General features: G+C 42.3%; 1 protein-coding gene across 4 annotated transcripts; it reads right to left on the bottom strand.

The window, feature by feature from the left end:
• Positions 1-2,425: 2,425 nt before the first annotated feature.
• On the bottom strand, positions 2,426-23,620 carry SIAH1 (siah E3 ubiquitin protein ligase 1). 4 transcript variants are annotated; one of them, XM_053400218.1, is made up of 2 exons: positions 23,205-23,620; positions 2,426-3,859 (listed from the first exon to the last, which is right to left on the bottom strand). In XM_053400218.1, the coding sequence occupies exon 2, from the start codon at positions 3,855-3,857 to the stop codon at positions 3,009-3,011; it is 849 nt and encodes a 282-aa protein (XP_053256193.1). In that variant the 5' UTR covers positions 3,858-3,859; positions 23,205-23,620; the 3' UTR covers positions 2,426-3,008. The 4 variants fall into 4 exon arrangements, with proteins under 4 accessions (XP_053256193.1, XP_053256191.1, XP_053256194.1 ...); XM_053400216.1 differs by lacking the exon at positions 23,205-23,620 and adding an exon at positions 10,388-11,198; XM_053400219.1 differs by lacking the exon at positions 23,205-23,620 and adding an exon at positions 10,202-10,377.
• Between the last annotated feature and the right edge of the window lie 3,502 nt (positions 23,621-27,122).

Below are 27,122 nucleotides of genomic sequence, written 5' to 3'. Positions count from 1 at the left end.
TACGGTATAAGGTGGTGTCTATACGCCCATCCTGTATTTTTATAGTAGTGTCCAAAAATGTATTTCTTGCATAGATTGGTTCATTGTTAGGTTGATGGTGGGGTGAAAGTCATTGAATGTCTGGTGGAAGGTGTCCAGGGTCTGTTGACTATGTGTCCAGATAATAAAAATCGTCAACGTATTGCAGGTACAAGAGAGGTTTGAGTGGGTAGGAGTTTAGGAAACGTTCTAAATCTGCCATGAAGATGTTGGCATACTGTGGGGCCATGCGGGTGCCCATTGCTGTGCTGCTGATCTGGAGGAACAGGTTATCACCAAATTTGAAGTTGTTGTGGGTAAGGACAAATGGCAGAGTTTGGTAGCAAAGTCCACTGTGATTTTATCTGAAATGGTGTTCCTTATAGCTTGTTAATCATTGCTGTGTGGGATGTTGGTATACAGAGATTCCACATCCATAGTGGCTACTATAGTATTGTTAGGAAGATTATTCAAAGATTGTATTTTCCTCAGAAAATCTGTGGTGCCACATACGTAGGTGGGAGCACTGATGGCATATGGTTTCGAAACAGAGTCCATATAACCGGAAACACCCACAGTAATAGTGCCAATACCTGAGATGATGGGGCATCCTGGATTTCCTGGTTTGAGTATTTTATGTAGAAGACAGTATTTTTAAGCAAGCTTAATAAGCAACAGGCTGAATGGCACTTACCTTAATGCAGCTGCTCATTTCATACCTGCTTTGAAGTCAAAACTAATTAGTAGCACAGTCAATATCCTGTTAAAGCAAACTGCAATCTATTGCATTCTAGATTACAACTAAATATTTACATATAACATAGCAGCTTTTTGGGGGGGAATGGGCAGGATCAGCCATATTTAAGTACTTTGATAACCAAGGAATTGCATGTGGGAGAGTGACTGGGCTGATTACCAGGACAGAGTGCTTCATTCTTCCTCTACACAAAGTATAGAAATCATTACGCTGCCAGAGAAAGGAAATCCCACTGCCACCTCACCTAGCACAGAAAGGTCTACAGCCGTCCTCTGCTAGCCTATGACAGACTAGTAACTCTCCTGAGCTTAGTTACAAGACTGATTCAGCCACAGCAGACATGGAGAAGTACCCCTCACACAGTGTATTCAAACCCTCTCTCCTCCCAGTTCCCTATCTGCATTGTGCTGAAGCTTGCCTTGTGGGTCTTGTTGAAATGAGGCTCTTTTTGTGCCTCACTTATCTGCATCCAGCAGCCTTCTGCTTCCTAGACCCCCTTCCCACCACAGTGCTATTCCAGCTGTTGAATAGATAGAATATTTCCCATTCTTGCATTGATTCCTGCCTGCCCCTTCTATTAAAGGAATCCTTATAGATTACTTTTAATCTTTCACAAGCACTTCCCTCAGGATAACTTTTAAGACATGCAGAGTGTTCATCTATGTAATCCGCACAAAAATTAAGAGAGCCTTGGCACAGATCCCATTGGCAAAACAAAAGTAAACACAAAAGAAATATCACATTGCTTGACATTTCTGGAAACTAGATGCAGCACTAAGCCCTGCATGTTGAATCCTAGAAATCCCAACCATTAATGTTCCAGAAGAAAGGTCAGGTCAAAGAATGGCTGCTACTACCACCACCACCACTACCACTGGGAACTCCTCGAGGAGCTAGGAACACTATCAGTGTTCCCCTTGTGCAAGAACAGGCAGCATATCCTTGGACAAAGGAACAAGGAATTCTGAGCAATGTTGCATTCAAGTGAGCTTCTATTCCGTTAAGGCAAAAAATTCACTTAAAAGAGTTTTCAGTTTGCCAGGAATTCTTTTAATGACAGAATTTAAAAAAGACCAAAAACAGCTTATTTCAACTGCCTCATTTAAACAAATGGTCTGTAATTTATAGTTACAAATACTGTATAGACAATGCCTTCTTGTACTGCACAACCAATAAATACAAGAATGACTTCAAAATGTCTAAAGGTCTCTAAAGTCATTTGAAAATGTGCCTGACCTTCCACTTTTTTAAATTAGAACATTCTCAAACAAATCTGCAGTTATGCTTGAACTCAAAATACAATGGCATCTACAATTTAAAAGAAGCCGTTTTAGGAATCAGTTCAATGTTGCCCCTTTTTAGACACTGTTATGTTCACAAAAATAGCTGAATGAACAACAGTATCATTGAATGAACTACTGGAAAGAGATTAAGGACTTCAATCCTTTGCAGAGTTACTCAGGTTTAAGTTCCATATAGGTCCACAGGACTTATCTGTACTATATAACCAGTGGCAGGATTGCACCCCCCAAAAAATGATACCAAACATACAGAAGTATACACTTTACCATAAGTAATTATAAGTATCAGAAAATGGACACCTGTAATTAATCTCAAAGGGTCAAAAAAAGGAAAAAGGAAAAACCTGAATTACATAAAAGAAAAAAATCATTTATTTAATGAAAAACTAGAAGTTAATAAAAATTAGCAAATACACAGAAAATTTACACAAGAACAGCAGCAATACTATGTAGTGACTTACGCAGTGGGAGGGGAGGAAGAATAGGGGGAAGTAGCGGCCAGAGACTGGACCGCCTTGCATGGCTTGTCAGTCAAAGGAAAAGAATACAAATTAAACACAAAACAGTATCTGTTCCAAACGTACAATCAATCTACAAACAAGTTTAGAATTATTTTACAACACATTTCATTCAATCAGTTCTTAATACAAAAAGATGCCCATTTTGGGTAGAATATATATATATATACACATACACGCATATATATATATTTTCAGTGGTTTACTGCTGACTTATTTTAAATATATTAGTGTTATTACATGCAACTGTTTCCTGTACTTTAACAGCCTTCCTATTAATTTACCTCCATATATGCTAACCTCTCCCTACCAAATTGTTCACATCTGGCAGTCAAAGATGTTTACCTTTGTTCTATGAAACTGAATGCTGTGGGTTGTTTTTAGACACTGGCCTGAAAACGTCAGATCGCGGTTTCAACACATCGAAATCGTCACATTAATGCCTAAATTGCCGTTCTCTGCAAAAAGCTGTGCAATGCTGGTGTCAAAGACTAGACAGTCACTGTTCATGATGGCAGTTGCAATCCCTTCGTGAATTGATCGAGGAGTTGCTTCCCAAGTCAATCGTCGCCTATGACCATTTAGCTCAAGTCGATAAGCAAAATTTTCAGCTTGTTTCCGTGTTCCTATCAGCTGTACAATTGCAAAGAACTGCTGGTGACCATCATATTTCTCCTGTTTCTCCAATACAAGCATGAAGTGAAAGCCAAAACAAGACTGCATCATAACCCAGTCAACGGCACCAGGAAGATTAATGTCTGTAGCAAGGAAAACTATATCTTCTCCCTGTAGCGTCGTTATTGACTTATGCTGGTGCATGAGATGAGGCATGACAGCATCTAGAGAGCCTTGCCACTTACAAGAAGCACCAGGACATGGGCACGAATAAGGCCTGAATTCACAAAGCTCTTCGTGGTCTGCTTTTTCAGTGTGGGGCAAAGTGATTTCGCAGCCAGAGGAGGCATATTTACAAGGAAACAGTACAGAGTTGGCAACCTTTTCCATAGCCAAGTTACGAATTGAACCCAGTGGGCCTCGGCAGGTTGGACAGCATGTGAGCTTGGGACGACAGTTGCTACAAACAAGATGGCCACTTTGGCACTGCAGAATAGGTGGCAGTACATAGTCAAAACAGACAGGACACTCAAAGAGACTAGCCAAGTCATTGTTGGAAGCGGTGGTGCCAGTCAATGCAGGCACCCTCTGTGATGGTGTGCACTTGGAGGTACCCGTGGGAAGCGCTGTAGCAGTTTGACGACTCATTTCTGTAAGAAAGCAAAACAAAATGAGCACATTTGTAAAGCCCCTTCTTTCAAAAGAAAACAATCAAGCCTATTTTTTTGGGGGGGGGGAAGAATCTGACACATTTACTAAATGTACAAATGGTCTAATCCAGGGTTTCCCAAACTTAGGTCTCCAGTGGTTTCTGAACCATCATCCCTGACCACTGGTCCTGCTAGCTGGGGATGTTGGAAGTTGTAGTCCAACAACTGCTGGAGATCCAAGTTTAGGAAAGCTTGGTCTAATCCAACAGGGCTTGTAGGTCCATCTAGTCCAGCATTTATTTCTCACAGCTTCCAGAAGGGTAACAAGCACAGCATGAATACAGCAACCCATCCTATATGCCAACTTCCCCAGAAACTTGGTATTTACAGTGATACTGCCTCTGATCATAAAAGCTCCACTTAGCTAGACCAATTCTCCATTAAGTTTTCCAATCCTTTTTCAAAGCCATCTAAGAGGATGGATGTTGGGGAGGTTTTGCTAAGACTTCCGGGTATAGGGCAGTATATAAATTCAATAAATAATAATAATAATACCATCACATGTTACTTGAATTGCAATCAATATATAATATATTGGAATATGCATTTTAACCACAATTATTTATTAATAATTTGTAACTAAAGAAATGGATGAGATAGTTGTAAAGGAATACTGCTTAATTAGAGCATCTAATAAGGTGGTTTAGGGTAAACGAGTTTTAATCTATTTTTAACAGCCATCTAAGCCATGGTCAACACCACATCTTGTGGTTGGGAATGCCATACATTAATTTGTTGTGTGAAAAGTGTTTTCTTTTGTCTCCCCTGAAATTAATTTCACCAGGGGACCCAATAAATGCTAAATATTACCACATTTCACAATGTCTGAAAACAGAACCTGATGTGATCTGCATTAAAACATAAAAGCCACCATCAAGTTCATGCTCATGTCTGTGTCTAGGTCTCAGTGGAAGCAGTGGAAGTTAAGTGTGTTTAACTGTGTCTGGACTACAGCCAAAGCACCAATGAAGTTTAAACAGGGTATTAAAAAGTCTTATATAGCAACTAGTCATATGGCGTTAATAAGTAGTACAGACATTCAGGTGCTGGTTTTGTATGGAGTAACACAGTCTGTTTGAGTAAGTAGTATCTCGGAGTTAAAATGCTCCTGAAACTCAAATGCCAAGAGAGCTTCTCTACATGTAGGATACATCAAACCTGTGATTGTAGCCACACCCTGAACAATGTATACAAACACAGGACTGCAGTCACAATCCTTCTGTCATAACAACTGCAAGCAAAACCTGTAAGTGACCAGTAAGCTGGTTTGTTTTACTGCATATATTTACCCCACAAAGAAAAATCCCTGAGGCATGCAACAGTGGGCAACTGCTAATGATCTCAGAGATGAGGTGATTCTTTCCACCATCTCAAAAATCAGACTAATTAGTGTCTACTTAAAAACATAACAGCTTCTCTAGTTAAGTTTTGTGCTATTCAGGAAACCTTATCCTTGATACATTCAAAGTTCTTACTCAATATACTCTGGGCAGCAATTAGCAATTTTGCTTAGCCATTTGCAGCACAGAAATCTCTACCTCACTTAAAGACAAGCAGTAACGTTACAAGGAAAAAGAATGACAAAATTCCTGGTGTATGTATTGATACATACTTTGCATATAGTGTTGTTTTAAAGATAGGAGAGCAACATCTTTTTTTAAAAAAATAAGCAGACTAAAATAGAAACGTTTTGTACTATTCACACTTCAAGCATGGTAATAGCTTACAATTGGTTTTTCACATTAGTCAAAATATTTTCACAAAGTCTCTAACCATCTGGCTCCATTTTTTGTGTGTGGTTGCAATGCTATTACATACCTTAGAGACTATAGCTAACCTTAATATCCTGCTAAAAGGTTCACTGGGAACTGAGAAGCTTATGGTGCATTTTTAGTGAACATAGAACTGCAAGTATTTAAATCAATTAATGGTGTGGATCAAGCAATTAAAATATTTTGAATAAAAATATGCCACCAATTAATTGATAGGCAGATTCTTTCAAGAATCTAATCACTTTGTAGGGAGTAATTCCCATTAACACAGTGGGCCTTACTTCTGTGTACACATGCATATAGGCACACTGAGCTAATTATTTTTGCTTACAAAAACATATTGGAACAGACATTTCTTCTATCTCAGACAGTAAGGAATGTCTCTTTCCATATGCTGCCCCCTGTGACACATGTACACATCTAAAAACAAAATACAATTTCCTTCAGAATAATTTATTTGTACACAGGTGTAACCAACAGATTACAATTTATGACCAAACCATTTTAAACCTTTAAATCACCTGACAGCCCACATATGTAGATAATCCAATGTGGGAAGAGTCAAATGTTCATTTCGGCATCCCCATCTTCCCATCTCGTAAGCCTTGCAAGGTAATTACCACTACGCATGTGCTTAGAAGCTGGGCACCAGAACAGGCAAGCTCAGCTACCTCACACATTTGAATACACCACTGAACAATTCACATTCAACTCTGAATGACCATTTAGACATAAGCACATTGCTTCACTTTTTACCAAATTAATCTGCAATGCAATAAATATATCCACTGACAAATACCAGGTTGTCCCAACTATCTTACAGGCCCAATCAGAACCTTCAGTTATCTATGGAACTCATTCCTGGAAGACCGGAGAAATCAACTAGTTTTCCTATGGGCCAACTCTCACAACATTTTAATATGAGTAAAATTACAATATCCAACAAGGACCCAGAACCTGCTAATGCTGACAGACTGTTCCCAGATTGCATGGGTGGGGCTTGGCCTGATCTGGGTAGGGATACACTCTCAGTGAAGGAGGCATGTAGCTCATGGGTATTTCTGGCTCCAGTAACGTAGCTTGAGGCACAAGTGGCCTCAGTGGTGCGAACTATCTACGCCCCTCTCTGGCCAGATAGGCTAACTTGTTTTGCATACACTTTGGTAACTTCTAGGTTAGATTAGTGCATGAGTCAGCAAAACTAAGGCCCGGAGGCCGGATTCGGCCCAACTGTCTTCTGGATCTGGCCCATGGACGGTCCAGGAATCGCCGAGTGGATCAGGGTGAGGATTCTGATTGTTCGGGCTGCGCCATTCCCTCCCCTCACACACACCACAGAGGCGCCTCCTCCCTCCCTCCTCCTGGCTTCTCCCCGCCCTGCCTAGAGGAGGAAGGGGGCTGGGCTTTGTTGAGCCGCGGTTGGCTGAACACCATTTTAAGCAGCCCCTCTCCGGAGCCAGCCCTTTCGCGCCACTCATCGTCCTGCCGCCAGCTCCTGCCGCTTGCAAGGCATAGGTAAGCAGCCACTGGGGCTCATCCAGTGCTGTAGAGAAGGGAGGGGAGAGTCAGTGGGGAGGAGCTTCCCAAAATATAGCCCAGCCCCCCACAAGGTCTGAGGGACAGTGGACCGACTCCCTGCAGAAAAAAATTGCTGACCCCTGGATTAGTGTAATGTGTTGTGTGGTTGAGTTCCCTCGAAAATGATTTGGAAACCACAGCTAGTCCAAAATTCAGCTGCCAAATTGCAGGACAGTTTGAGCATAACATCAATTTTGGCACAACTGCACTGGTGGCCAAGTTTAACTCTGGTTTTGACCTATAAAGCCTTAGGCAGTGCAGTACCCCAATACCTCAATGACTACCTCTATACACATGAACTAACCTGGACCCTGCATTCCATCACCTTTCACTATGTGTCCCTCTAAAGGAGATGCAGAGTGAAGATACAAAGAATGGGCCTTTTCAGTAGAGACTCCACTTGTAAAATGCTCTCCCCAGGGGTTATGCCTGGAACTATCACATTGTTTTTATTTGCCCAGGCTTCTGACTCTTAAATTGGAAGGTGGTTGTTGTTTTTAGCCTACTTTTGTGCTCATCCTTTTAGTGGGGTAGGTTAGATATGTCCTTTTTATATATTTTTATGAATGAGCATTTTAGGTTCTTGTTTTAGTCTTATTCTTCTGTTTGGTTTTAATGTTTGTTCTTGTACTGCAAGCTGCGTTGCAAAAAGTGACAAGTATAATCATAATATATATAATAATATATAATTATATAAATATATAATCATAATACTATTTTATGTACAGTTGACTTGCTTTTTTTCATGGTTGATTGTTTTATGTATTCATTGTTGCAACGTATCCTGGGATTTAGGACAAAAGGTAGGATATTTTGCTTGAAATTATTTGATACATAAAATCAATCAATAAGACAGGAGCCTATAATATTAACGTGGACAACTCATTTTTAAATTTTTTAAAACCCACAACCTCAAAAAATAATCAAAATTTACCCTATGCCAGTTCAGAATGTTGCATCTGGGTGGTCCCTCACAAGAGAACACCAAAAACACCTGTAGTTTATACTGAATATATTAGTACAAAAGGTTTACGAGTTTTTGCTTACAGTTACTCAGAATGTCTCATCTCTCCTTTTTGGCAGGGTCTGCTAGAAGAGAAGCGGCCTTGTTCTGTAAACACTGAAGTCAACACCATAATGCTCTGACTACTAGGCAAGATCTAACTGAAACTGCTGGTTTTACCAAGTGTACTGTGCAAACTTTACCTCCAATTTAAGTTAATATGAGAATTTGTTTTGACTTGTTATATGTTTCATAAGACATCTGTAAACCCCAAACAAAACTCAAATCGTATGAATTTTGTCACAAAAAAAGCCTGAAAGATTCAAATTATCTCTTTGAGTAGCACCAAATGTACTGCAATTCAATCAATAGAGCCTGTCTCCTTTGTTCTCTAAGAACCAAAGAACTAACAGTTCAGTCATAAAGTATTAGACCTTGATGCACCTTTCTCAATTTCTACATGTAAGCATCCCTGTGAGACCAGAATTAAAGTGTTGAAGCTACTGACCAACAGTCATGTATTTTCTAAGTACATATGCCTCCTTTGCATTACAAGGGCTTGCATAGTAAACACAACATTTTTGCAGGGTGAAGTAGTGAGCAACCAGAAGAAAATGGAGTAGAGGAGGGAGGGAAAGAAGAACATAAACAAAACTGCAACAGAACTGTGTGTACAGATGCTTCTGCAGTGAAATAGTTAATCCTGAAGTCACCAAGGGAACACAACCAGATGTTGGAGTTTGCTGTACTTTTTGATAGCCATCTGAGAGTTTTATTCACCTCTGCTACTCTATTACAATGCACAAGGCTGCTGTTTTAAAAAAGAAAAGAAAAAGTAGTAGTGATAGCTATTTTCATCAGCACCAGCTTGGAACGATAGCCCTCGCTCTTGAGAAAGTTCTGGCTGCAGGCTTGGACACTATATTGTGATTCAAGGAAGTAAATAAAACCTATTTTACTTTGTCACCATCTCCTCTATTAACACAGGGCAAATAGTGCAAGAGGAAAAAGACATTCAAGTTGACTCTCATTATGTCTATTTTTTAAAGCCATGTTAATTGTTCTGCTACATTAATTCCATAGAATAAAAATTAAAGTGAGCAGTGTTCACACCAACTAATTACAGCTGAAGTTACAACCAAGGTCTTTTTCACCCACATAAACCTTTACACAAATCTTCAGGAATAACACAGATAAATATGAAGTGGACATATATGCAACAGCCTGGGGTGCTTGGGGTAGAAAGTGGATCTCTACACAACAAAGGAAATCCAGGGTAGCCTGTGAGTCACTAAGTATGTTTTGCACACCACACACACACACACACACACACACGTGGGTAAGTGCTGGATCCTGTCCCACCATCATGGAGCCTGCCAGATCCCGCCCAATTCTGCAACAATCTCTAACATCCATAAATTTTATGTGGCTCTTTGATTGCACTAAAGTTTCATATTGTGTCTTGATACCCGCAATACAAAAATCCATGTCAGAATCAGATTATCACATGAGGAGCCCAACTTCTCACTAGTACACCCCCAAATTCCACTGTGCAAAGTATTTCTACAATGTCTGCTCCAGCTGAAAGGAAAAACTCTATAACAAGTTCAGGTGCAGGCAAACAAACTAAAATTCCGTACCTTGTTTCCCCAAAATATTTTGATCATGCTGAGTAAACAGAAGCATTTGAATGTTGGATCAAAACTTGGTAGGGGTTCAAGAAGGAAAATGCATTCAAATCCAGCCTCCAAATCTGATTTCCTTAACAGGTGCCTTGGTAATGAAAAGAGGGCAAACACCTGCATGGATTATATGATGAGCATTCTTACAGTATGTTTCCCCCAGTAGTAGTTGGATTTTGAGGGGGAAGGGGAGCTACATTCCAAACGTGTAGTGAATGTAAAGAAAAATAAAACATGGGCAACAAACCTATTTCTGATAGCTCTTTAAGATTACAGGATAAGCTAGTGTACTCATCAAGTGAAAAACTAAAGATGTTTATGATACAGTGCCAAACAAGGAAAATTGACCATTTGCGATATCCCAAGCAACTGCTGGCTTTCACAAATCTCACTGAGGTCCAGCGCCTAACAATGCCAGTGTAAGAAATGCTACCTTTTCTTTTGCTGGTTTTATTTCCTGGCAGGCATGTATCAAGGACTCCTTTCCATGCGTATAAAAAACTGAAGGCGGATTTCCCCGTCATGAGGAGTAGAACAGCTCATTGCGTTTCTCCATAGAAACAAAAACAATCCACAACAGAGGCCCCTCCTGGAAACGCCAAGGCTTAGAGACAGCCGGCGCGAAAACAATACCCAGGAGGGGGCACAAATCCATGCGAGGCAGGCAGCTCCCTGAACAAGGGAAGGGCGTTCCTTTAATGAAAGTTTCCGAAGTAATCCAAAGTGAAAGACGTGCTAGTGTGAAGAAGCTGCAGAAAGTCTCACCAATTAGATCCACTTTGATTAGGAAGCCTCCTAAGATGGAGACCCGAATTTCGACCCCCACCCAACTCCTTTTCTTGCGCGATCTCCGGAGCCCCCGCGAATCTGAACTGGAAACAACTGCACCCAAACCCAAGAGGGAGGCGCACGGTCACATCCAAAAGCAGAAGCAGCAACTCCCGAGTTCAGTCCGAAGCCTCGTGTGGCAAAGCTATTGGTCGCCGAAGAAAGCCTGAGCTCACTCTCCGCCAGCTCCTCCTAAAGCCGGTGAGATCGAGGAGGCGGTATCCTGCTTGGGCCCAGAGAGGGAAGGAGGTTGGGCGGGCAGATCTGCCTCACATGATCAGCCGGACTCCGTTTGCAGCCAGCTAACGCAAGCATCCGCCAAGGGAGACTGCTTAGCGCAGCAAAGGTCGCGCCGGGAAAAGAAGGCTTGGTCCTTCCTTCGCTACGAAGGGACGATCCTGGTCACTGCTCGCCCGGAAAACGCTCTCGAGCGGGAGGCAAACGAGCGCCGGCCCATCCAGCCCCTCCCTCTCCAGCGATTAAGCTGTCTCCAAAAGCAGCTGACAGAGTTCAATTACTGTCCTTCCTGCACAGCAGGATTAATATGGAGCAAAATTCGAGTGAATGAGTCAAACTTGACAGGCTGGTAGGCAGAGTCAAAACAATGGACTTGAACCATCTAGTAAAACAGTTTACTACGTATCTGATTTGGATCTGCCCCTTTAACTCTTAAGAATGTTGGTAATTTGCACAGCTGATGTTTTGAAACAAAGGAATCTTGACGTCTACCAAATCATACTATTAGTCTACCTAACTCAATATTGTCTACACACTGCTTGGCAGAACTCTCCAGTTTGATGCAGGAATCTTTCCCAGCCCTACTAAGATGCCAGGAACTGAACCCTAGGCATTTTGCATGCAAAGCATGTGCTCTACCACTGAACTATGGACCTTCTCATAAAAGGTCTTTATATACACCCTGAGTATTTTTAAAAAACTGGGATAGCATGAGCAGGAAACTCCACGGAGATTTTACAGATACCAATAGAGGAATGAGCCTAAACTAAACTGAGGAACTTCTGCTGACAAAATTCCAGTGTCTAGCCTTAACCCAAATTCTGTACCAAGGAAAGGGAGGATAGTGCCTGCAGCCTGGAGACACAGACCATGCAGTCAACAGACGACAATTACTATGCACAACATGCCAGGGATAGTACTGACCACAATGCTGCACAGCAATGACACATGGAAGAAACCACTCCAAGCTCAACAGGTTCATCTTTAGGCCTATACTCCTGCCTAGTTAAACACTTTAAGGAATGTATATGATCAACTAATTAAGTCATAAGAAAATTGGCAAACAGCTAACGAATGTCTTAATTGTCTTGCAAGCTCAAGTGCAGCATGGTGAGGATTTGAGGGGCTAGAAGCACATTTCTGGCTAGCAAGCCACTTCAGGCCTTGTTACAAATTGCTAGAGAGCTCTTTACATAGTTTAAAAGGGGGCTGAGGGCTCCCAGCAACCAGCTAATGATCAGGATAGCCACACTCCCTCTCCTTTTAAGGCAATAAAGCTTTAAGTGCCATTTCCTCCTTCAGACCTCCATACTGCTCACGGTGTCTGCCTAGCTCCCAAATTGTGCTGCCATTTACTGTTCTGATCACCTATTTCAAGAAGCTGGGCAAGATAATGAAGGACTTCTGCGTGTGAAAAATGGCAACTAAAATGATCAGGGGACTGGAGCAACTCATTTACAGTACAAGGAAATGTTATGTTTTGATATACTGAGCTTCAGAAAAAAGTGGGGTGTATGTTAGAGATGTATAAAACAATGCACGGTGTGGAGAAAGTGGGCAGAGATGCTTTTCTTCTTTGATTCTAAAGAGCAGGACTAGAGGATATCTGGTTTTCAAAATTGTGATATATCACTAGCTAATATATTGTGATGTTGAAATAAGGATGGAACTATGCAAAGGCGAACAGGGTAACGATCTGGCAACTGCTACTACTTGTTGCAGAGGTGGCCTGCAGGGCCTCAGGGAGCCAGTGGCAGAAGTGGCAGCAGCCTGATGCCCTATCATGGCAGTGGGAGGTGGCGACAGAAGTTGTGGTGGCATGCAAGGCCTTGCCGTGGCAACGGGAAGTGGTGGTAGAAGCAGTGGCAGCCTGGCAGCAGTGGTACAATAATCAGGAACTTGCGAGGCCTCATGGCAGTGGGAGGCAGCAGCAGCAATGGAGGCGACTTGCGAGGCCATGTTGTGGCAGCATGATGTGGCAGAAGTTGGGGTTGGCCTGCAAGGCCTCATGATGGTGATGGGATGGGATGGCAGAAGCAGTCTGTGAGGCCATGTCACTGAGGTGGGAGGTGGCAGCAGAAGCGGCCTGCCTTGGTGAGGCCTTTAAGGCCACTGCCGTTTCTCACCACTGAGAAGCTTTGCAAACCGCCACTTTTGTGCCCCTGACGCAAGGCCTCATAAGCTGCCACCGCTACTACTGAATTGCCATGGCAGTGTTGATTCTGTCACCGCCTGACCACCGCCGTTGCTACCACAAGGTCTTGCAGGCTGCTGCTTCTGCTGCCACTTCTTGCCGCTGCTTCTGCTGCCACAGCAACATGACCTCACAGGCCTCCTCCCCCTCCTGCTGGGCAAGGCCTCACAGGCTGCTGGTTATTGTGCCACTAGTGCCAGGCTGGCACCACTTCTTCCGCAACAACATGACCTTGCAGGCCGCTGCTGCATCTGCCTCCCGCTGCGACATGGCCTTGCAGGCTGCCACCACAAGGCCTTACAGGCTGCTTGTGTTCAAGCAAATGTGAGCAAAAGTCTCCTGCAGGCTTTCCCCACACAAGACAAGGTTTGTTTTTGTTCTTTATTTTGTGTTTTTTATCTCGTATTTTTATGTTGTGAATTGCCTTGAGATCTATGGATGAAGGGCAGTAATACAAATTTTACTACTACTACTACTACTACTACTACTACTACTACTAAATGTAAGTCCTTCTGAATTTAATGCAGCTTACTCCCAGATAAGTGGCATTGGCATTGCAGACACAATGTATAATTATATAAATAATTCAATTTAATCTTCTACATCAAAGAGCTCAATAGTTGTAGTCATAATGTTTCTATATTAGGAGTTTTGATTATCTTGTTCTTTTGGGATAATTTAAAATTGTGACTGTTTGTATATTTTTTCACCTCTTAGGTATTTAAAAAGTGAACCAAGTATGAGGGACAATAAACTGGGCTTTAATCTTGACAAATTGGAAACATGGTTCCTGCGTCCAAGAAATTTGTCAACTGCTTGTTCTAGGCAGAATTGCACACCCCCTGATGGAGGGTCTGGAGGGCTTCTTAATCCAGCTTTGTCACTGGAAGTCTGGGTTGCCTCAAAGGCTAGAAGTGCCTTTAACTAGCTATACGTGGTATTACAGCTATGATCATTCCTGGGCTGGGAGAGCTTGGCAATAGTAGTTCAGGCACTGGTGACTTCAAGATTGGATTACTGCAATGCATTCTTTATGTAGGGCTTCTTGGGCTTCTTATAATTGAAAAAAACAATAGTTACTTTAAAGCACTTAGAGGTTTCATAATATTCAAGTGGTAGATACATTTTGTTAAATAAATAAAATAAAAACAACTACATGTAACTACCTTAACTCTGTATCAAAACACAACCGAGAAAGTTTAAAAAGATGGAACTAGGAAATGCAAGTATCCACTCACTAATACACACTGGCACACACTCTCACAATTATTCACGTGCAGGCTTTAAAAAAAATTTTTTATTTAACAAAATGAAAATAACACCATGGGTGCAGCCAGGATTTGGGGGGTCAGGACTTTGTTGGGGGGCAGAACTAACATGACTGGACTATTAGTTAAGTATTTCTATTGTTTTACTTGATCGGGGGGGGCTGCCCCCAGGCTACATCCATATATACCTACCATTAAATAAAAACAATCTTAAGTGCTTCCCCCCACTCCTAAATGGAAGTTAAGCCAATATTTTAAACCTAGTCCAAATGTATTTGACTTATATATCAACACATTGTAAGTGAAATGGAGAAAATAAGTAAGAAATATTTGCCAAAACAGTAATGATTTCTTTTTAATCCGCCTACTATCCAGAAGTCTGTATAATAATAGACCAAGACAGATCTGACTACAATGGGTATGGATTGTTGCAACTCTTAAATTTTAATGCATGTCTTATTTAAGACTATATATCCTACCAATTTTCCTTTCAAAACACTAACCCAGTAATGAAATGTGTTAATGAACCACTGTAGTTTAGTTATTTTTGTATTACACAAACACAAAAGCCTCAGGAGAGATAATTATGGGTTTTCTTGAACTCCTATCAGTCAGGAAACTTCACATCAAGTTCCAGTTTTCAGTACATGCATTAGATCAAAAAGGAAAGTTATATCATAATATTCAAATACATAGGGCAATACTTAGCAGATGGGTTTCAAACCCTTGGTGAGTTAGGTACTTCCCCTGCATGTGAGGACAAGCTCTGGGTGGAGGAGACGAGACGGGGTGGGAAAACAGAGTGATGTAGACACCATTATCCCACCCCAGGGGAAATGACACAACAGTGCTAGGGCAGGACATGCTATTCCTTCTGTGACTTATGTCACAGTAGTGTTGCTGCATTTTCTCTGGATGCAGCAATGCTCTGCCTGCATAGGCTTGGGCAAAGGCAACATTTTCAAGCCCTGCCTATACAAAGTACAAAATAAGCTTGATGCTGTTAGTGAGAGTTACACCTGCATGGTGGCTATAGCAGTGCTTGCAGGACTACAGCCATTGCAAAGAACCTTCAAACTTTAACAGACTGCTAGCAATTTATAGCACAGAAGTGTCCAACCTTTTTGGAAAGCTTGCTATAAATCACGTTCAGAGTACAAGACAGACTTTTTCTAGTGTACACTGCAATGCCTATTTGGATCCCAAGAGCACTGTTTGATTGGTTATACCACTAGCCTATTGAGCCAAAGGTACATGTAGCTGTACAGATGCAGGCAGAAGTTTGGGCCTAGATACGGTATACAGTCAAGACTGGGGAGGTGGGTGGGGACTCTTCCCTTGCCTATCAGTGGCACACACCTTACAGTGGTACCTCGGGTTACAGACGCTTCAGATTACAGACTCTGTTAACCCAGAAATAGTACCTCGGGTTAAGAACTTTGCTTCAGGATGAGAACAGAAATCGTGCGGCAGCTGGGCAGCGGGAGGCCCCATTAGCTAAAGTGGTGTCTCAGGTTAAGAACAGTTTCAGGTTAAGAACAGACCTCCGGAACGAATTAAGTTCTTAACCCGAGGTACCACTGTATTTGCATCCATCTTGGATAGTATCTAATGGTGGCCATATGTCCTCTTTTTCCAGGACACGTCCTCTTTTTCATTTTAGTGATCCATAATTAAAAGTAGAAGTTGGCAAATATGTCCTCTTTTTTGCTCTTCAAAATATTGCAACCCTAGACCTGGGAAACACATCTTCAAAGTGGAGCACCCAATTTTCATCAATGCGTCCTACCCACCTAAGAAAAACTACTGCACCTTTGAAAAAGTATGGAATACGACACAGATGACACCTATCGAAAAAGCCATGACTGGATATAACATATCTTTACAATATCAAGCATGATGCAGATTTGACACCAATTATGTTAATCTGAGGTCTCTAACCAACTTCTCCACTGAAGACTGTGGTTGGGTTATTAACAAATTCTCAAAGGCACCTTAATTAAAAATGTAAAATAGTTATTTCAGTTCTTCATTTAAAGGTATGATGGCTTTTCAGGAATCCCAAGATGAATCTTAAAAGTCTATTCTAGTTCACTTCAAAACTTAAGAAGCAATATTGTTATACAACTGCATGGGTATTCTAAGTGAACAAAAAAGAAGATTAAACTAGATTTATGAATAAGAGAACCCATTTAAATATTGCATGTATTTTCTGGAATGCTCCTTTCCTGAAATAAATACATTTTCTGTGAAAAGTTCTTGAAATGCAACGAAATTCTTAGTACTTGGGCCAATAGTGTTTACATTAATGCTATTAGTCTAATCTAGTGGCTTACATGATGCAAGAAGTATTTACTTCGCCTTGCATCACAGCTAGAATGATAAACAAACTGACTTAACAGATAATACAGAGCACAGGGACCCAATTCAAAGAGCTAGTTAGGACTTCTGAAGTCCTAAACAGCTTGGGCCCAGCATGAACCACAACCTCTTAAGGTCAACAAGAAACACTGAATTATGCCATCTATGTATCAAAGCCAAAACCATAAGAGCAAGCAGAAAAACATTCTCCAAGAGCTTAGAATTCTCCCCATACCATATTTTATTAATTAATTTATTTAAGAATTTCTATACCACCCTCTCATAAGGTATCAGGACTGTGAATAGTAAAATAAAAGCAATTAAAAAACCATTAAAAGCAATAAGGTAAAGGTAAAGGGACCCCTGACCATTAGGTCCAGTTGTGACCAACTCTGGGGCTGTGGCACTCATCTCACTTTATTGACCGAGGGAGGTGGCGTACAGCTTCCGGGTCATGTGACCAGCATGACTGAGCTGCTTCTGGTGAACCAGAGCAGTGCACAGAAATGCCGTTTACCTTCCCACCGGAGCAGTACCTATTTATCTACTTAACACTTTGACATGCTTTCGAACTGCTAGGTTGGCAGGAGCAGGGACCGAGCAATGGGAGTTCACCCCGTCGCAGGGATTCGAACTGCCGACCTTCTGATCGGCAAGCCCTAGGCTCTGTGGTTTAACCCACAGCGCCACCCACGTCCCTTGTATTAAAAGCAGTACAGATCATTAAAATGACTAGCTACTAATAATAATTTAAAAAAAGCAATTGGATAGATTTCAAGAGACACGTGAGCCCAAGTGGTTTCTAGTGTTAGACATATTATGTTCAGTTAAATGCACAGGATTCACAGATTCAACAACTGTAACTTCATTTTTACAGCAGCAAGAAATCATGAAAAACAGTGCTACAATGGTCTGAAAATAACCCTCAGGCAGCGTTGCTGTTTTTTAAACTGCATTTAAAGGCCACCTTTTCTTCTCCAAGGAGCTCAAGGTGATTATGTTGTTGTCCCCCTCTTCATACAAACCCCACAACAACCCTGTGAGGTATATTAGTCTGAAAGGCATTAAGTGGCCTAAGGTCAGTGAGCCTCATGACTGAGTGGGGATTTGAACCCTGCTCTTCCAGCTCCTGGTCAGATACTCTATCCACTTCTCTACAATGACTACAAGTTACAATTCCCAGGGCTCTTAAATAATTTGGAGGTGGGGTTGTTGGGTTTTGTTTTTGTGCTTAGAATGCCATTTTATAAGTGCTCACTTCAACAAAAGTTTTCATCCCAACTGTACTTCTTTCAAAGCAAGTTCCATTACTGTGTGCAACTTCCTTCCAGTTACGTTTGTTTAGCACTGTGGAATAAAAGAAGGCAATACACATTCTCATTTTAGACCCCCAAGAGCACCAGATTACTTGCTTTTAAAGTTGTGCATACATTTTAACATAGGATAGCAAATATTTGCAACGACATTTTCAAGCGCTGAAAATTGTGCTCAAATTCAGTCACACAACTATCCCAATATGGCTTATGTATTTGAACTTCTGCGATCACTGTCTATTACATGAATCTATTATTGAAACTATCTGTCCTTAGGTATGATGGTTAACATCAGAAATGAACTTAAGTCAGTATTCTGAGTGCTTGGTTCCTCAGGTACCTAAAAATCAGAAACATTTTTTCTTTACCCCTGTGCAAGTAATGCCATGAAACCAAATGCTGCTCATGAAAAAATTGGCAGAGGCACTGGGAAATCTTTAATCCCCACTACTGCCTGCATGGTCCCTTGTCCATCTAACATAGTTTGATTGCTCCATTAGGATTTTTCAGGCTTTTCTCATTTTAAGCTATGTGAGCAGCAAATGCAACATACACCAAACAAACAGAAAAAAACAATTAGGAGAAAATATGTAACTTCATGCCATAATCTCCCTAAGAAAAAGCAGGGCTAGTGAGGCAAAATGAATCAAAAGAACTAAAAGGGACTTGCATAAAATATACTTTAAAGTATTTTAAAAGACAACTATAAGCCTTGAATTGAAAAAGAGCTACTTTAGAAGTAGGGAACCTCTGGCCCATGGGCCAAATCTTTGTCTGCCAGGGATGCAATTTGGCCAGCAAGGCCACTTGCCTCAAAGCACATCTGCCTATTATCAGATGAGCAGGGTTCAATCCTGCTGGGTGCTGCTTCACCAGTGTCTTTCCTGTGATGGCAAAGCAGACCCTTCCCCTCCCAGCAGTGTTAGAAACTCAGATATGTAAGCTAAAAGTCAAATGGCGCCTTAACCGTAGGTTATGGTCACCACAATGGAGTTTCTAGGCGCCCTTTTGCAATTAAATAAATAGTATCGCTAAATCAGTGTTTTATAAATGTATAAACACTTAAATAAGCTATTTACAGCCTATCTGACAGCACTTTGTTAAGAGCTGAAAGTATATTGGGGTGCAGGGGTGCTTCTCACTGGGGACTAATGGGATAGTGCATTTTCTGCACTATCCCAGAAAATAGTGCCATCTGCACTCACCTATTCTGTTTGCAGTCTCTGAACAATAAATCAAATTATTACCGAAAACACCAGAAATCTCCAGTGATCCCAGATAAGTCCTGCCACAGAGGTTTTTTTATCATCACTAGGGAATGTAGGAAACATGTACCACATATTTACTTCTCTCACCTAATATAGCAGTAATCATAGCATCTGCATATTGCTCTGAACTACATGAAAGTGTTGATTTGAGTGAAGGCTGTTCGTCACTCTGATGTCAGTTAAAGAAAGTTCTGTAACTAACCCTGTAATAAGACCCACATTAAATAGTTTTTTTTAAGTTACACTATCCTAACCACCTTATGCTAGGCTAGTTCAGTTCTTGATTAGTACAAACAACTAATTTATTGGACTACCAAAAGTTCAGTTTCTCTATAATTTTAGTACAAGAAAAACAGAGGACAGGACTGCAGTTATCTTGCCCTAGGCTTCTGAACTATTTTGTAATCAATGAAAATATTTTATAGCAAATGTGCCAATACTACCACAGGTAACTGCAGTATGGCATTTGGAAGACTTTTTTTTGTTTCTGGCACATTTAATATTTTTACTCACAGCACCGTTTCACACATGATGACAAATTCCTATTTTCTTAGATAATGTTTATTTCAACACAGGAAAGGAACAATATGTCAGTCTTCCTTAAACCCAATTAAGAGATGGGGGAAAATTCCGACATATGAAAAGAAGCAATTAAAATTGTTGTAATGTATGCAGAGTCCATATTTGCTTAGTGATCATCCAATCTTATCTATCTTTCTCTAGAACCTTTCTTTTATACTAAATTTGTGAAATCATCAACTCTTTCATCACAATGACCCTCACAAATCCAAGCTTTAATTATAGAGGACTAGTTTAGTTCAGTAACTAAGAGTCAGAGACCCAGGTTCAAATCTGGCCTCTGGCATGGGATTAAAAAGTGGCCCTAGGCAAACCACTATCTCATAGCTTCAGACCCATATGCAGCATGGGGATAATAATATTGGTACTATACTATCCTGCAATGTTATATTAAGGATTATCAAATAATGTGCCAGGTATTTTGAACAGGTGAATTAAACTACATGAATGTTTAATATTATTTAGCTATTTCACAAGAAATCTGCTTATACACAGGTGGCCCAATGCTTTCTGCTTTTCCAACTGTTATTTAACTTCATGAACCAAGTCATCATGCAAGGTTGATGTCACAATACCAAATCAACTATTCCGTACTCGAAAAAGCAGTGATTTAAAAGTAAGCATACAGCATCTATAGGGAGAACATGAAGAACGAGGTCATGTCTCAAACATGTAAAAAACAAACCCACAAACAGCATAGAACCTTGCATTTTTAAAGAGAGTTATTACACAATTGTCCACTTCTGTCATATATGATTAAAGCAAATAATGATTTTATTCTTTATTCTGGAAAATACCATATTTCTCTGTATACATCAGGGGTCAGCAAGCTTACCGAACGATGGGCCGGTCCACACTCTGTCTGTCAGATGGGCCGGAGCGTGTGTGCACGCACGCGTGCTCTTCTGGGTTGCAGGACAGCCCATGTGCACACGCTATTTCCGGCACTCCTCCGACCTGGATGTGCGCCAGAAATAGTGTGTGCGCACAGGCACCATCAACCCGGAAGTCGATCCCCGCGCCGCGCCAGTAAGAGCAGGCAGCACCATGGGCCGGATAGACGAGCCCCGTGGGCCGCTACCAGTCCATGGGCCTTAGGTTGCCAACCCCTGGTATACAGCTAGGAAGCCTACACAGGCAATTTTCATGATACATGTATTAAAGATTTTTTTAAAAAAAGAAACATGAAATTGAAAGTGGCAAGATGTGTTATATATTTCCATACTCCTATCTTTACCACTTGCACACAGTTTCTCTAAGGCCACATTGCCCCTAATTTATCAAGTTTCCACAGTTCAAAACCAGTCTTAAACTTCCCCACACTACACAAGAACAGGAACCACTTCTGCAGTAAAAAATGTACACGAAACATAAACAGCCCTTTCCGTATTTTACGTAATACCTTCACTCTACACAGGTAAAGTAATAACATATCATTATGTACATATAACAATGCATGGTGATGCATTGTAGAACAAAAAAAGGGCGGAGACAAACAAGCAGAAACATATCACAAACTAGGAATTTAAACAGGGAAAATAAGCGTGCAATAAACAGATCAACTGAGATGTAGATACAAGATGAGGAATGTCCCTACCTCTTAGGATCTCTGGTGTAATAAATTGGTAAGGAGAGGTAGGGAGATTATAAAGTTCAGCAGCAATTACAACTAGGGCTACAATCCTATGCATGCTTAGCTGGGACTAAGTAATACTGAAAACCATGGGAGTTACTTTGAACACAGTGGATTATGATATTGGGCTGCATCCTAATCACACTTCAGTAAGAGTAAGAGTGAGAGTAAGGCATACAGGATATAATGGCAGTTTAAAGTAAACACTTGTACAGCAGATCTTGCATTTTTGTTAGAAGGGAAGGGGATCAGCATCCCTTCCAATTTTATTTGATGTCAGGAATTTTCCATATAAGGGATGTCAAACATCTGGGGATCAGGGAAGTGGGGGTGGAGAGATGTGATCAGCTCCCAATAAGTTTTGAAAACTAGAGAGAAAGGTAAGAGAGAAAGTGCAGCTTAACCCTCCATCATTTAAAGTTCCAATCCACAATTAACCTGTTTCTCTTTCTTCTTGTTTTCTCCCCACACACCAAAGAACCAGTGTGCTCTAATAAGGGCTACAGACAGAACCCAGTAAGTGAAATGTGTATTTCCACACACCCAAAAATGGGGAACTATCTTCATTGCTTCTTTTGTCCCAAGTACACCCCCCCCCCCGTGCATGCTGCCATCTTGTACGGTGGCAAGTGTGGCTAATATCATTACATCTATCCACGTGCATTCCACCTGAAAGACCGTTACAAATTGCACACACGTTTTGGGCAGCAAACATCATTGGGATCACCATTCCCCCTTTCTCACCCACTGCCACTTGTTTCCTTTTAACATCTTGACTGAGGAAGAGCTCTGGGGAACCTGAAAACTTTGCACGTGGCTTTGCACGACCTTTTGGCGTCAGTCCTACTTAGTTATTAGTCCTTATTAGAAACATTAACAGCAGCAGCAGCAGCAACAGCAACAACAGACTGTGGCTGCCGGCCTTCCTCGGGAGCAAGCGCTACATCTGAAGGCAGCGGGGCTTGCTCCCTAAGCAGCAACACGACTACACCGTGGCTGTCAGACTTCCTCAAGAGTAAGCGCCGCTTCTTGAAAGCTGCGGGGCTTTGCTCCCGAGGAAGCCCCGCCGCACGGGCCGCTCCCCCCCCCCATTCGCACTTCCTCCTCCCCGCCACGGAAGCGGTGACTGTGGAAGACGAGGCTGAGGGCTGCGAGGAGGCCGCCGCCGAAGCCACGCTGTTGTTTCTGGTGCCGCCGAGGCCTGCCTCCCCTCCGAACTCAGCACAAAAGGACACCCGAGGCCAAGCAGGCGACGCCGGCCGGCCGGCCGCCCAGCCAGCCCCTCTCTTCCACCACAAAGGGAAGAAGACGAGGGAGGCGGAGCGGGGCCTGCGCGCGGCGGGGCCTGGGAATCCGACCAAGCCAGTCAGCCCACCCACCCTCCTTCCGAGGAGGCGAGCCGCGGGCCTCTCCTCCTCCGGACTCTCCCCACCCCCTCGCACTCAGGCCCGCCGCCGCCGCCGCCACTTCTCCTCAGACTCCCGTTAGGCCGCGGCGAGGCCTGCTCGGGCCCGGCATGAGGCGGCGGCGGCGACACCACACATTCCCTCTCACTCTTTGCCTCCTCACCTGTGGGCGCTGGGCTGGGCGGCGAGCCGCGGCCTGGCTCCCACCCCCGGACGGGCCGCGAGAGGACCGTGTGAGGAGGGCGCTATGAGCTGGCGAAGCGAGCACCGGGGGGGGGGTGGAGGGAATTTAAAAAAAAGGGGGGGTTAAAAGAAGGAGTAAAAGAGGCGGGCGGGCTTATCTCGACGATGGCCGCCAAAACGACACTCACTCACACACACGAAAATAAAACGGAGGAAGAACCAGCCTTGGGAGAAAGCGGGGTGGGGGTGGGGGGAGTTAAATAGTCGGCCGGCCGAGCGACCCCGCGCTCGCTCGTTCGTTCCCTCTACCGCCACCACCAGCGCTAGGCCGGGAGGGGAGCGCGCTCGGCTCTCTTTCTCCCGCGGTTGCGCGCGCTCGCGCGCTCGCACACACACCCTACCCTGCCCTCTCCCGTGCGTGTGCGCGCGCACCCCGGCTAAGGGCAGCAGCTGCAGCTCTGAAAGAGAGAGCTGGCTCGCTCTCCTTGCGCACGCGCACGAGACCTCGCCTGACGGGAGAATGAGCGGCGTTAGGTGGAGGGAGGATAGAATTAGATGGATTTGTGGCGCCGCCTCCTCAGCTTTTGGATGTACCTCATCCTTGACTGAGATGAGACAAGATTTGTTCCTCTCACCTAATCTTGAAATATATTGTTGTTAACTTGGGATCTCCTTTAATAATAATAATAATGATAATGTCCTGTGATATTTAAATAACAGGACATAATAGTAAAGTTTAACCATTTAAGGCAGAAATGTTTACGAAATTAACTTCCAAGCTAATTTTAATAAACTTTCAAAATTATTTATTTATTTATTTATTTATTTATTTATTTATTTATTTATTTTTATTTGCTTCCCATGGGGCCTCTGGAAGCGATTTGCAATGTACAGTAATGACGTATGTAGAAGTTATGTACACAGAAACCGCATCTGCATAGAAAAACAATTTTAGGGACAACAGCAGCAAATCTAGAAACAGTTTAAAAGAACGCATACTAACAGAAATATTTTAAAAGGCTTTTTGAAAGAGGACTGAAATGATTATTATGTTGGGTTATTTTCCATTTTTGCTTGACTCAGAGTAGACCTATTGAAATCAATAAACATGGGTAACATTAAGTCCATTAAATTCAGTGAACCTACTCTGAGTAGTCCTGAGTAGGATTAACATTGGATATGATCCATAATTGTGTGTGTGTGTGTGTGTGTGTGTACATACAGTACTTTTTTGATTAAAAATAAAATGTGCTGGTACTTGTATCTTGGTACAAGATACAGCACAAAATGGTTGACATGGGCAGTGGAAAAAGAGGTGGTTGCACCAGTGAATACATCCACACACACTGTTACTATATTAGGCTCCAGAACACATCATATACATTTATCATATTTTTGTTTGGCTCACCTCTTGGTCTGGGTGCCTAACACTGAACAACAGACCACAACCAACCACGATTTGGCATAATGTGTTGGGTGCTTCCTATTATCTTCTTGAGTTAGAATTCCACACCACCTTATTTCTCTTTCTTTCTTTCTTTCTTTCTTTCTTTCCTTCTTTCTTTCTTTCTCTCTCTCTCACCCACCCACCAATCAGGCAATAACAAAGAACCCACCCACATTATATGCCAGGGATAGAGAACCCTCCACTCTCATAATCACTCCAACTCCCATAATCCATGACTGTTGGTCATACTGGCTGGAATTATAGTCAAACCCCATTGCTGTAATAACTGTGTTTTAAGGGCATGTGTTCGTGTGTGGTGGTCTGGCCTTGCCCAATGGAATATGCCTTCCCAGTGTGCTTCTTAGCCTAAAAAATTCCCCATTCCTGATTTAAATTATCATTTAACCAGAATGAAAGTACTGTAATGGAAACTTCAAGTGAACTATCTGTTTTAAGTATTAGATTATCTATTAATTGTTGTAATAAATGACATTTGTTTTGAATTATGGAAATGTTTGATAAATTCTGCTCTTAAGTTTAGTAATACTAAATAATGTGAATCAACTCTGATGATTTATAATTTCCTGAGATTGGAGGACAATTACTTTTGCATTCCAGTACATTAGGTGCAGTAAAGTAGATACAGTCATTAATTACCTTGGGTGCCAATTACCTTGGGTGCCAATTCATTAGATAAGGAACTGTTTGCTTATCTGCTAAATCAGTATTCATGATAATGAATTTATTGTCATTAAATTCTACAATCTAAGCTATATAATTCATTTATTATGTTGATTTCCCATGTACTTAAATATGCTCTTACCTATTGACAGCATTTCTGGAGGTGAGCAATAGCCCCAAGGCTTCATTTTGCTTCTCGGCCGCCACTTAACTGACTGTGTTGTTAGATCACTTTCCCAATAGCAGGGATGGGGACATGTGGCCCTCCAAATGTTGTTGGGCTGCAACTCCCATCAGACCCAGCCAGCATGGCCAACGGCCAGAGATGTTGAGAGCTATAGTCCAACAACATATGGAGGCACACATTCCCTACCCCTGACAAGTAACTCATGATCTGCTGTCATCTTGTCCAGGAGAGGCTAGTCCAATACATGCATTACATGCCTGCAGGAATGCATTCACACAACAATTTATTCCATTTCTCCGAAAAGGCCTGTTCTCATGTTGCCACCCTCCGGAGAGGGTCAGGACTAGCCTCTCCTGGACAAGATGACATGTATTGGACTAGCCTCTCCTGCACAAGATGACAGCAGATCATGGGTTACTTGTCAAGGGTAGGGGATGTGTGCCTCCATATGTTGTTGGATTCAAATTTGAATTCAAATTGTAATACAATAAAAACTCAATGTAAGAAGCAATAAAAATATGAATTAAAAGTCAGTAGGAATATTTAATGTGATAAATGTGCCATCTTCAACCATAAATCCACAGATGCTCTGCGGACCACCTGAATGAAACTCACAGACCATTGAAGGTCTGCAAACCAGTTTGGGGACTCCCCCTTTTAGACGGCAAAGTGAGATATAAATGATTGGCAATAAACAATAGCTATAACTGACAATGAGGGGACGCGGGTGGCGCTGTGGGTAAAACCTCAGCGCCTAGGACTTGCCGATCGTCAGGTCGGCAGTTGGAATCCCCGTGGCGGGGTGCGCTCCCGTTGCTCGGTCCTGCCAACCTAGCAGTTTGAAAGCACCCCCGGGTGCAAGTAGATAAATAGGGACCGCTTACTAGCGGGAAGGTAAACGGCGTTTCCGTGTGCTGCGCTGGCTCGCCAGATGCAGCTTGTCACGCTGGCCACGTGACCCGGAAGTGTCTTCGGACAGCGCTGGCCCCCGGCCTCTTAAGCGAGATGGGCGCACAACCCTAGAGTCGGACACAACTGGCCCGTACGGGCAGGGGTACCTTTACTGACAATAATCACAACTCTTGTCCTTCCTTCCCTTCTTTTTCCACCCTCTTTCTTCTTCCAATCCAACCCATCATTCTTTCATCCCACCAGTTTATCCGAACTATTGTGTTAGAAATCTGGGTTTTATGCACAAAACCCTGCTCTCCTGTTGGCTATAATACAAATAGCCTGTTCATTTAGCCTATCTGATTTGCATATTCATAATTGGACTAACCTCTATGACTCCTCCAAAACCTCCTGCGATGATGTTGTCTTCTCCTTCCGCTATAGCTCACTAGTCACCCCAGTGTAATATGGCTTTGGGCAACAAGTGTAAAACGAGGGGAAATATTTACAAAATTAGGCAATGTTTTAAATGCCCCTGCTTGAGACCAATTGCAAAACCTTTTATCATGAGAGTACAACACTTCAGAAATTGGCAAGAAACAGAGGCCAAATGAATGAGCCTCTTTCCAACTGTGACTGAGATTTGGCAGACATGACTGGAGGTTCCTCACTCTTTCTGAGGTTGAGAATTG

The sequence above is a fragment of the Podarcis raffonei genome, chromosome 8 (genome assembly GCF_027172205.1).
Source record: "Podarcis raffonei isolate rPodRaf1 chromosome 8, rPodRaf1.pri, whole genome shotgun sequence".
Classification (NCBI taxonomy): Eukaryota; Metazoa; Chordata; class Lepidosauria; order Squamata; family Lacertidae; genus Podarcis; species Podarcis raffonei.
The sequence above is the reverse complement of the archived record's forward strand: the minus strand, read 5'-3'. Positions and strand labels throughout refer to the sequence as shown.

Bases quoted from the DNA above. Each gene is read 5' to 3' on its own strand.
- SIAH1 (XM_053400216.1), bottom strand. From the start codon at position 10,478: ATGACGGGGAAATCCGCCTTCAGTTTTTTATACGCATGGAAAGGAGTC. The intron at 3,860-10,387 runs GTAGCATTTCTT...GCTTTCTTACAG, and splicing joins TAAAACCAGCAAAAGAAAAG to AAATGAGTCGTCAAACTGCT.